Source organism: Phyllopteryx taeniolatus, chromosome 3 (assembly GCF_024500385.1).
Source record: "Phyllopteryx taeniolatus isolate TA_2022b chromosome 3, UOR_Ptae_1.2, whole genome shotgun sequence".
Lineage (NCBI taxonomy): Eukaryota > Metazoa > Chordata > Actinopteri > Syngnathiformes > Syngnathidae > Phyllopteryx > Phyllopteryx taeniolatus.
This window is the reverse complement of record NC_084504.1, coordinates 17,567,428-17,579,976: the sequence shown is the minus strand read 5'-3', so window position 1 is coordinate 17,579,976 and position 12,549 is coordinate 17,567,428. Positions and strand designations below refer to the sequence as shown.

Sequence of the window (12,549 nt, the reverse complement as noted above, 5' to 3'; positions counted from 1 at the left end):
ACCTCTTTTTTTGAGTGAACACTTGCAACAGTTAGTGGAATTTTGAAAAAGAAAGAAAAAAGAAAAACTTAGTTTGTTGAATCTACTAACCCGAAGATGTTACAAGGCCTTGGATTCTTTGAAAACCTGTTAAAATAATCAACTAGAATGAAATGAGCTGGGTAGAAGAGCCTTTCAAAGTAGAAGAGCCTTTCAAATGCCAAGGTGAGTTGAACCACTTTGGCTGTGTGTGCCAAAGGGTTTGGGTTGTGGTTGATAAGAATTAGCCAGCAATGAGAGATGAAGCTACATGTGTCCAAGGGCAGCACCTCCATTCCATCATAAGCACCTTATATTATCCAAGGACATTTGTGATTAACCTTTCAAACACCTCTCTGCAGCTAAAGAGTTTCTGACCAGTTTTGTGCTATGTTGCGTTTTTTAAGTGTGTACAGTAGATTGAATAATTCCTTATCGCTGTCATTTTAGTCTGTACCTTGACAGCTGTAGTACGAGGAGCATTCGCATTTAGATTTGATAGCTTAACTTAGGAAGCTTCACTGAAGGTACTGAACACGAACAACATTAAGTCTGCGTTGTCTTAACCTCACTGCTGCCGTTCAGCTGCATAACAATAGCAGTTTTGTGGAAAAATGCCAATCTGTGGCATTCTCGTGCTTCAGCAGCTCCTTAAATTGCCAGGATAGACGCTTGTGCTTTCAAGAAGTGGGCAACCGCCATCTGTTCCGGGGCGCTGCCATATGGCGAGGCCTTTTTCACAGGGAACAAAATAAAAACAAATATGTCAAAGTGTTCATCTTTCTCGGCGGATGCTGATCAACCTGGGGAGATGCTGTATGTCTGGTTTAACGGGTTTACTTCACGCTAGAGAAAATGTGTGTGTGTGTGTGTGTGGGTCTGTGTGTGCTTCTTGGTTTCTAGTGTTTGCAAGGATGCATAAACATGCACTAATTTGCAACTGGGCTTTTTTTAAACTTGAATTTACACTTCAGGTTTTAATTCCGATTGAGTGCTGATGTCGTAAATTTACTGATACTTTCAGATGACTGATATCCAGTATCACTTCACAGTGGTCTCTCGCCTTAGTAATTCAATTTGTGCTACTAACAAGCTCGTACATCAATGTAATCATATATCAAAAACATTTTCCCCATTGAAATGAAATGAAATTTCATTAATCTATTTCAGACCCCCCAAAACAGCAGCATTTTATTTATTTTTTTATGGTGGGGTACTTGATGCCCCCTCGTAACTCACATCAACACGGAGCAAGAGCTCGACCAAAGTCGTGGCATTCCTCAGTCACGTTGTACTTAAATTTACAGAACACCTGAAACAACCTGCAAATCCACCCTATTACAGAAACGTGACAGCATTGGTCAGTGACAACCAAACGTTACATACCATTTATTTTGGCTTAATTTCCCTTAGTTTCTCATTTTATAATTAAAAAAACAAAAACATTTTAAATTGATGTTGTTGGACAATATTTGAAATGTCTTGAAGTTAATCACCAGTTACGCAGTACTCGAGTAGATTGTTCACTTATTACTTACTCTTACTCAAGTAATTATATGGAGGGTCACTTTTTACTTTCATTTGAATCATATTATTCTAAAGTACCAGTACTCTTACTTGAGTATAATTTTTGGCTTCTCTACCCTTACCCACCTTTGGTGAAAATGTATATTCCATCTGTCCGCTTACAATGCAGTCGCAGAGATTCAATACATATTTGACTTATGGCATTTATCCCAAGAGGGCCACATAGTAGATTTTTTTTTTTTTTTAAATAATGTCACTGGGATAATTTATCAGACTGCAGGGATGATGCTTAACTTACCATTCTGAACAGTTGGTTGGCTGCATCTTAGGTGCAAAGAGCTTCAAGGTTAGCCAGAGAGACATTTTATGACTGCCAAAGAAACAAGGAGCCATGATCTGCCTCTCAATCTTGCAAGGGCAGAAATTCAATAGACTTTTCACTTTAGAAAATCAGAAGAATGCAACGTGTCATTGAGGAAAGCCTTCTTTTTTGTCTCATCCATTCCCTTGTGCGTGTGTCTCCTCCACTGACTGACATTTCGGGATGCGAGTTTGTGTTGATGGAGACAGAATACATTTTTAGTCTGCTTGCTTATTATACATGGAGTGTTTTGTATTCACCGGCCCTGGACAACACTGTCACATTGAGGTTTTCATTAGATTTAAGCAGGTGCTGGCGAGCGTGACAAGCCTTTGCATGTCCACATCGGCGTCGCACCGACTCGTACACTTCGTGTGCGTCATGGCGGGCGTATATGTGTCTATGGATGTTCACTCTTCTATTTGGAGGTTTGCTTCAAAGGCAAATAAATCAGCGGTGCCTGGGATAAGGCCATGGCCCCTCCTCAAACTGCACAGACAGTCTGAGAGGCTCATTAATCATACGGCCAGTCACAGATGTGATGGCTTCCACACAAACCACCAGCAGACTGTGAAAGTCACATCCAGCAGAGTCAACTGTCAGCCAGATAGGCAGAGGCCGCACTTTCTATACCTCCACACACAACTCTTCTCACCCTCTCCCGTTCCATCCATTCATCCATCCATCCATTTTCTTTACCGCTTATCCTCACTAGGATCACGGGCTGCTGGAGCCTATCCAACTATCTTCGGGCGAGAGGCGGTGTACACTCTGAACCGGTCGCCAGCCAATCGCAGGGCACATAGAAACAAACAACCATTTGCACTCACATTCACACCTACGGCCAAGTTAGAGTCCTCAATCAACCAACCACGCATGTTTTTGGGATGTGGCAGGAAAACGGAATGCCCGGAGAAAACCCACTCAAGCACGGGGAGAACATGCAAACTCCACACAGGCGGGGCCGGGATTTGAACCCCGGTCCCCAGAACTGTTAGGCAGATGTGCTAACCAGTCATGCATCCTGCCGGCACCTCTCCTGTTCCCCCTTCATATTTATTTCACAGCCTCCTTAACTTCTTTCACCTCTGGCATCAGGCCTCAGTAGGATAGTTTTTGAAATATTTGCATGAACCCTCTAAAAACGAGTTTGAGGGTCAAAGCATATCAGTCTTCTCAGAGAGTGGTCATGGTCAAACTATCATGTAGACATGAAACATTTATGATGAGTGCTCACTATTGAGTTGCCTGTGGTCACTTTGTGGTACAAATATTTTTTTGTTTTATCTGAGGCTGCCAGATATAATAATCGGCAAATATATTTTGGCACACTTCTTGGAAATTCTTGGCTCACTGGATTTGAATACTACAAAATAAGTAAACCACTAGCCCCTTTTACACTACCTATTAAAGCCAGGATTTAGCCGTCTTTTTTTCTGGGTCATTGTGCTGTATAAACGTGACAGCCATGGATGCGGGAAGAACATCAGCCCGTGAGTATTCTGCCTCCGGCTGTAGTATCAGTGTAAAAGGGAATGATGGGACAGAGGTGTGATATTTTACATTCAACACTCCACTTCTCACGCTTTCTTGTGTTGAAGTCAATTGTCACTGTCCAACAATTAACTTATTGTATCTGTCAACACTAGATGCTGGTGCTTACAGTAACACTAATAATTGTCGTCTTTTTGTCTCCGTGTCACTGTATAAAAGCAGGCACAATGCTGACAATATCCAGTCCTCGTTGGGTCACTTATTGTATGATCTTCTATTGTGGCTCTTTTTTGTGTTAATACTGTAGTAAAACATAAACACGTTTTTAAAATAAACAACACTAAAAACTAAACAAACAAAAAAATTAACACTTAAAACACTTAATTTTTCCAATATTAATAAAAGGTAATGTTGCAATGGATGACGCTGGAGTTTGCTTCACATAGCTTCTTTAAATTCTTCTTTGTTTTCATATAATAGTAAATAACTTAATAATATATATGTAAATACAAAAGTCAAGAAAAACACTTTTTAAACTTGAAAAAAGTAAATGTTGCGAAAAGGCCAAATAAAAAGGAAAGTCACATGCACTATTTTGTGATACTCATTGTTGAACTGAGTTGCACTTATGCCTAGAGGTCATACATGGCTGTGGTGCTTTGTGCGATGCAAGAAGTGCTTTTTTTCTTTTCTTTTTTTACCGCAAAATGATGTGGTTAAATCCCGAATTCAACAGACCGGATTCCATCCATTCACCCATCCATCCATCCATTTTCTATACAGCTTATCCTCACTAGGGTCACAGGTGAGCGAGAACCTATCCCAGCTCACTTTAGGCAAGAGACTGGGTACACTGGTCGCCAGCCAAAGGTAGGGCAAATATAGAATAACAACCATTCACACTCATATTCACACCTACGGACAATTTAGAGTCTTCATTTGCCCTAGTATGCTTGTTTTTGGAATGTGAAAGGAAGCTGGAGTACCTCGAGAAACCCACACAAGCATGGGAAGAACATGCAAACTTTACATAAGGCTGCAGCCCGAATTCGAAGCTCCAACCTAAGAATTGTGAGGTGGATGCCCCTAGCACTAGTACACCGTTTCACCCAAATCGGATTTATAAAATGTAAAATATTTGGATTCTTTTCACAGCAATGCAAAAATAGATTTTGTCATCCATTTCTGGTTATCTTACACCTTAATCATATCCTAAAGTTATCCTATTGCTTCCATTTGCACTCCCTTGAGGTTTGCAACAGTCACATAATATTTTGTCTTTCGAAGGGTGCTTGTTAGTGTTGTGTGATTATTGTACCATGCAACAAGCTTCTCAACCGGATCGCCCCGGCCATGTGTATGTAGTCAATTGCTGTAAATATTGTAATTTTCAGAGAGTTTTCACAGCATGAACAGCCACCTCTGGGGCAGTTCCACTTCCAAGCTTGGATGGATGAACTGCTGGAGAGAGACTATGTACCATCAGAGCTAAATGAAAATGCCATTTAATCGACTGCAAAGCCCTCAAAGGATGAATAGAAATGCTGGATGGAACAGGGACAAGACAAAGCCACCCATTTCTGATTAAAAATGGCAAGTCCCAAGGCTCCCTAAATACACATGGGGGGGTTGGAATTACAAAGATAAAGACAGTGTTCTGCACAGTAGAACAAACTACAGTATGTGCCTCTTTCAAGTAACTGACTGTGGTGGAGGGAAAGGATCTTTGTTGTTCCAATGGCAAACTACATTAAGTTTGACATGAGTGCAGCATTTGACGAAGCCAAAAGACATCTGACACAATCTGAGACATCACTACACAACCGTGAGAGCACTTAAAAAATAAATAAATACATTAATCATGGTTCAGCACTGCCATTGCCCATGGCAATTATTTTAAACATTTACGATATAAATTCATTATCTCATTATTAATATGGAAAGTTTCATCCATCCATCCATTTTATGTACCGCTTGTCCTCACTAGAGTCGCGGGTGTGCTGCCGCCTACCCCAGCTATCTTCGGGCGAGAGGCGGGGTACACCCTGAACTGGTTGCCAGCCAATCGCAGGGCACATATAAACAAACAACCATTCACACTCACATTCACACCTACGGGCAATTTAGAGTCTTCAATAAACCTACCATGCTTTTTTTTTTGGGATGTGGGAGGAAACCAGAGTACCCGGAGAAAACCCACGCAGTCACAGGGAGAACATGAAAACTCCACAGAGGCGGGGCTGGGATTTGAACCCCAGTTTCATATTGGTGTAAGAGGTGAAAATGCCATGAGTAAAAACACATTTTTCCACCCATTTTGAGGGATTGCTTTAATTTTGGATTTTCTGTCATTATTGAATTAGATTATTTTTAGCATGGAACATGACCCATGTTTGTGGAAAGTGTTGAAGGACTGTAATAATCGGTTTCAGTCGTTGCTAAATTTCCATTGCGTGTTGTGTTCATTTATCTGACTATTGTCTTTTTGCCATGAAATTCTGGAGAAATGTTCTCTTTTTCCTGTTTCCATCAGATATTTCAGGTAAATAATCCCATATTTTGCCTTTGAAGCCAGTTGGCAGTTTTGAATAACTTTACAGGGACTGGGAGCTGATTCAAGAAAGACATGGTCTGACTTTGTTGCCATCTTTCCGGCTGATTTCCTGAGTTGACTTTTTAGCTGACTGCGGTACTCATTTGTCAAGAGCAAGTCTTCTGCCTTCTGCTCCAATCCATCATTGTTTTCTTTCTATTATGCCATATTCATGGTGGCTCAAGTTTGACTTTTATCTTTCAGAATCCCTGTGATCCCCGAGCCTATTGAAACTGTACAGTGGTGCCTTAAGATACGGGACCCGACTTAAGTTTTTTGAGAAATAAGCCGTCATTCCGCCGTTTTATTGCTTTGACTTGCAAGCAAGGCGGCACGGTGAGTCGACTGGTTAGCACATCTGCCTCACAGTTCTGAGGACCGGGGTTCAAATCCCAGCCCCGCCTGTGTGGAGTTTGCATGTTCTCGCCGTGCCTGCGTGGGTTTTCTCCGAGCACTCCGGTTTCCTCCCACATCCGAAAAACATGCATGGTAGGTTGATTGAAGATTCTAAATTGCCCGTAGGTGTGAATGTGAGTGTAAATAGTTGTTTGTTTCTATGTGCCCTGCGATTGCCCGGCGACCAGTTCAGGGTGTACCCCGCCTCTCGCCTGTAGATGGCTGGGAAAGGTTCCAGCATGCCCGCGACCCTAGTGAGGATAAGCGGTACAGAAAATCGATGGATGGATGGACTTGCAAGCAAAATTAGGCGATACGAGCTCTGTATGCTGTATGGCATTGAACTCAACTTAGCTCGCTTCACAACAAGCTGCCATTTGGCATCATTATTATTTGAGCATAAATGGTGATTAAACACATGTAGTCAGACAATTCACCACTCGTTCATTCACTAACAGGCATATATTATTTATGCTTTAAGAAAAATGGCTAATACTACTGCAGTTTACTGAGTCACATTGAGTAATTGTGAAACTCTTCTTCGTCTGTATCTATATGACTGTATTTTACTGCCCCCCCCCGGCGGCCAAGCCACATGCACCAGATGTAGCCGCAATGAATGAATCATGAAGAAAACTGATTAATTCTTTACATTCTATTTAATTCTGTTATTACTGTATGTTTTTATGAAGCACAACACTCGTGCCAGCCATCCATCTATCCATTTTCTACCGCTTATCCGAGGTCAGGTCACGGGCCAGACTTCCCTCTCCTCAGCCACTTCCTCGAGCTCTTCCGGGGGTATCCCGAGGCGTTTCCAGGCCAGCCGAAGGACATAGTCTCTCCAGCCTGTCCTGGGTAATCCCCGACCCACAGCTCGTGACCATAGGTGAGGATAGGAACGTAGACCGACCAGTAAATCGAGAGCTTCGCCTTTCGGCTTAGCTCCTTCTTTACCACAGCGGATCGATACAAAGTCTGCATCACTGCAGACGCTGCACCGATCCACCTGTCGATCTCCTGTTCCATTCTTCCCTCACTCGTGAACAAGACCCCAAGATACTTGAACTCCTCCACTTGGGGCAGGATCTCATCCCCGACGTGGAGAGGGCACGCCACCCTTTTCCGACTGAGGACCATGGTCTCAGATTTGGAGGTGCTGATTCTCATCCCAGCCGCTTCACAGTCGGCTGCGAACTGCTCCAGTGAGATTTGGAGATCACGGCTTTTTGAAGCCAACAGAACCACATCATCTTCAAACAGGAGAGATGCAATACTGAGGCCACCAAACCGGACCCCCTATACGCCTCGGCTGCGCCTTGAAATTCTGCCCATAAACGTTATGAACAGAATCGGTGACAAAGGGCAGCCTTGGCGGTGTCCAACCCTCACTGAAAACGAGTCCGACTGACTGCCGGATATGCGGACCAAACTCTGACTCCAATCGTACAGGGACCGAACAGCCTGTATCAGGGGGTTCGGTACCCCATACTCCCGAAGCAATCCCCCACAGGACCCCCCGAGGGACACAGTCGAACGCCTTCTCCAAGTCCACAAAACACATGTAGACTGCTTGGGCGAACTCCCATGCACCCTCGAGGATCCTGCCGAGGGTATAGAGCTGGTCCACTGTTCCACGGCCAGGACGAAAACCACACTGCTCCTCCTGAATCTGAGATTCGACTTCCTGACGGACCCTCCTCTCCAGCACCCCTGAATAGACCTTACCAGGGAGGCTGAGGAGTGTAATCCCCCTGTAGTTGGAACACAACCTTCTTAAAAAGGGGTACCATCACCCTAGTCTGCCAATCCAGAGGCACTGTCCCCGATGTCCACGCAATGTTGCAGAGGCGTGTCAACCAGGACAGCCCCACAACATCCTGAGCCTTTAGGAACTCCGGGCGAATCTCATCCACCCCCAGGGCCTTGACCTCAACCCCAGAGATAGGAGAGCCCGCCTCAGAGACCCCAGACTCTGGTTCCTCATGGGAAGGCATGTCGGTGGAATTGAGGAGGTCTTCTAAGTATTCTCCCCACCGGCTCATAACGTCCTGAGTCGAGGTCAGCAGCGCCCCATCCCCACTATACACAGTGTTGATGGTGCACTGCTTCCCCCTCCTGAGACGCCGGATGGTGGACCAGAATTTCCTCGAAGCCGTCCGGAAGTCTTTCTCCATGGCCTCACCGAAGTCCTCCCATGCCCGAGTTTTTGCTTCAGCGACCACTAAAGCTGCATTCCGCTTGGCCAGCCGGTACCCATCAGCTGCCTCAGGAGTCCTACAGGCCAAAACGGCCCGATAGGACTCCTTCTTCACCTTGACGGTATCCCTCACCGTTGGTGTCCACCAACAGGTTCGGGGATTGCCGCCACGACAGGCACCGACCACCTTATGGCCACAGCTCCGGTCGGCCGCCTCAGCAATGGACGCGCGGAACATGGTCCACTCGGACTTGATGTCCCCCGCCTCCCCCGGAACATGGGCAAAGTTCTGTCGGAGGTGGGAGTTGAAACTCCTTCTAACAGGGGATTCTGCCAGATGGACCGAAACTTTCCCCCACCATCGTACCCAACTCAACACCAGGTGGTGATCAGTTGAGTGCCATTTTCCTTATTAAAAACACATTACAAAAGTGTTGGTTTTGAGATACTAGCGTTGTCATGTGTCAAATTAAACTTGTATCTCAAGACACCACTGTAGTAGGATTTCTACAAAGTAGCAGAAAACTGACATTTGTTAGCAAACGGGGGGGGGGGACAAATGAACTTTTAGAAAGCCTAATTCCCATACAAAGGATGGCAAAATATTATCAGGTGCATCTCATGTTTTATTTTCAATGCTCCTCTATCATTGTAGCTTTGATGCAACTTGGATGTTTATATAACTCCATCATATTATGAAGGATTTCAGTTGTCCTAAATACAAAAAATAAGCTATGTTATTTTGTCATAGCCTGTGATGTTTAAAAATTTACGTGGCTGGGACAGGACTTAGTAAATGTGCTGCTATTTTTTAATTCAAAGGCACAATCAAGATCTCTTCTAATTTTAGTATGACTGACTTATGCTGGTTCATGGTCAGTTAATGCACTTTCATTCTTGAGGGTGTGAGTGAGGCCTTGTGATGGCACGGGTCTGTTTTGGTGGTACATCACAAGGTTGTATCCTGTCGTCATGCTCATTAGAGTGTCTGCAGGACCCAGGCCGGGCTGGCCAATCACATCTCACTCTTCGCCGTTTGCATTTGCATGTGGTCCAGGAAGAGATAATTAGAGGGATCTCTGCCTGTCACTGTTAATCTGGGATTTAGTGAAGAGCTGTGACGCTGACATGCTGATGGACTGACACGCTTGTCTACACACAATCACACATGTACGTACACACATTTGATACAAACCCCAACAGCTCCTACACACGCTCTCTCTAAGTCATTTACCATTTTGACCTAAGACCAATACAATTATGATCTGAAAATTCCTTTGTCTCTAATGCCACATTATACAATAGGGGCTCCCTGCAGTCATATATGAACGAAAGCATGTTGACTCGGGCTGTTTACATCCTTTGTATGATGTTGTTGACACAGGTTTTTGATTCCCAAACAGGCAGAATGCTCAGTAAGCCTCTTGAACAAGCCCAGCTGTCAGCCCAATACACACCCGCATGCACACACATCCCAAAAACTATGTTCATGTGCTCATGCACTGGCACAAACCAAAAACACACGCTCCCACAGTGATGATTGGCAACGCTCCTGTTTTCCCATAATTCCGGCTGATTTATCCAAATCAGTCTCACTTGTGGCAGGGTTGCAGGGTAATATTAAGACTAGAAATCTATCAATTTTTTTTTTTTACATTTTATGTATGTTTGCCAATAGGTGCTTACTGTAAATATCCTGTAATGTGGTAATGTGATTTCAGATTTTACGTTTCAACATAATTGCTGAGAACATCCGCAAAGACAGAACTACTGTATGTAGTAGTGATGGGACGAACAACACTGGTGCGTCAGCATTGTGCCGAGTGCACAAGAGTGAAACGGCGTATTGGTGCGTGTATCGCTTAAAGAAAATAATTGTGTGACCGATACAAGAAGTGTGTCGTTTGGATGTGCCGCGCCAAATTGTGTTTATAAGGAAACAAACTGTGTTGACCTGTTGCGGATTTGTTGGATGGAGTTTTGCTGTTGCTGTTGGAGTTTGGATTTTGGATTTTTGCTTGCCCACACCTTGTTCCACTGACTTCATGGATCGTTCCAAGAGGTTATCCCCAGTCTGGAATAATTTTGATCTTTTGACGCCAAATAAGATAAATCTTTTTCTCCTTTGGATGTTGTTTACTGTTAGTTTTTTTAATTAAATATGTTTGTACTCTTTTCTGGTAAGAGGTTTGAATTGTTTTCAGATAAATTAACTTTTTATTTTATTGTAGGTGACGTGTCGGCTCTGCTCCACAGAGCTATCTTACATCAATAAGAGCACTTCATCAATGTGTGGTGATCCACACCTTTATAACTCACACTTAAATTTTTATGCTCACCATCTTCATCTGTACCCTGTGAAAGGGTTTTTTCTAAGGCAGGGGAACTGATGTCTAAGAGGAGAAATCACCTTGGAGCAAAGACACTTCAAAAACTTTTGTTCCTCCATAAAAATCCATAAATGAATACATTTTTAGTCTTTCATTTCGTATGATTGAACACTTAAATTAACAAAATTCCATACATAAGTTAAACTTTTTAACTGAATTTTTTTACAGACAAATTTGCTATATTTTACATACCAACTCATTTTTGTACTCACTCAAGGTTTTAAGCAAATTTTAAACTCTTCTCATAAACTCAGCAAACAAATTGAGCAAATGAAATTATACAATGATGAGATCATATTTTAAGTAAAGGACAAGCCATTAAATATTATTTCACAGGCTGATGTTGGGTTTGCAGCATGTAAGCTTTTCCATCTTATTTTCATTTTGTTTACCGGCAATGATTTTAGAACTGGCGGCACGGTGACTGACTGGTTAGAGCGTCTGCCTCACAGGGTTCGATTCCCGGCCCCGCCTGTGTGGAGTTTCCATGTTCTCCCCGTGCCTGCGTGGGTTTTCTCCGGGCACTCCGGTTTCCTCCCACATCCCAAAAACATGCATGGTAGGTTAATTGAAGACTTAAAATTGTAGGTGTGAATGTGCGTGCGAATGGTTGTTTGTTTATATGTGCCCTGCGATTGGATGGAAATCAGTTCAGGGTGTACCCCACCTTCTTCCCGATGATAGCTGGCATAGGCTCCAGCACTCCCGCGACCCTTGTGAGGATGAGCGGCTCTGAGAATGGATGGATGGATGCATTTTAGAACTACTGCAGGGGTCACTATTGAGCGACCAACACAGTGTCAATACAGTGCTCACACAGTTTGTGTAGTGTGTCAAGACTCTCCTTGAGGTATCATCATCCCATCACTAGTATGTAGTACTCAATTGTGGAGATACAGTGTTAAACTTTTTTTTTTAATTACTTTTTTAGTTTTGATGATTTTGAGTGTGGCTAAAACAGCGCCGTGTGATGCAGTTTGGAGTCCGGCATTAGTTGCTCCTCCCCCTCTGAATAAGAAGTTGAATCCCTTTTTCACATTAGCAGTTATCTGGCACAATCTGACATGCAGTTAACTAGCTTACTATCCCTACACCCTGAAAGTGTGTCTTTCCTCCGGATAGTCTGCTGGCGTGGCCTCTTCAGAGCGCCTTGTTGTCGGGCGTGAGTCCATGTACGTCACAAAGAAAAGGCAGAAGAGCCGGGGGGTTGTAAAGTGTAACATCACAGCCAGCATGTGGGCCAGGGCTTCGGGCTGGTGTGGTCGTTTTAGAGCGCTTCATTGTCGGCCGTTAGTGCGTGTATGTTACGGAGGGAAGGCGGAAGAGCGAGGTAAAACAATACAAATAAAAGTCTGACGTGACTTTGCACTGGTGTGGCTGCTTTAGAGGGCCGCTTTGTCGCAGCGTGGAAAAGCCCAGCAGTGGCCATGTGGAATATATCCCAGCCACCGGAGTCTTTAAATGGATATATTTTCACGGCATGTACTATATATAGGTATGTGTAGCCATAAGAAAGATGCTAGATGAAGTAGCATCCATTTTTACAGGACTAGTGGTGGTATTTGACAGT

At 43.7% G+C, this 12,549-nt stretch overlaps 1 protein-coding gene across 8 annotated transcripts in view; it reads left to right on the top strand.

The window, feature by feature from the left end:
• Positions 1 to 12,549, top strand: part of kiaa0825 (KIAA0825 ortholog) — a 174,464-nt gene that overhangs the window by 78,848 nt on the left and 83,067 nt on the right. Inside the window, exon 24 of one of the 8 annotated variants that reach the window (XM_061767233.1) lies at positions 10,311 to 10,717. The exons of the other annotated variants lie outside the window; for them this stretch is intronic. Coding sequence (XP_061623217.1) covers positions 10,311 to 10,329 — 19 coding nt within the window. The 3' untranslated portion in view covers positions 10,330 to 10,717. Of the gene's footprint in view, positions 1 to 10,310; positions 10,718 to 12,549 lie in introns of those variants that run through there. 8 annotated transcript variants of the gene reach the window in all.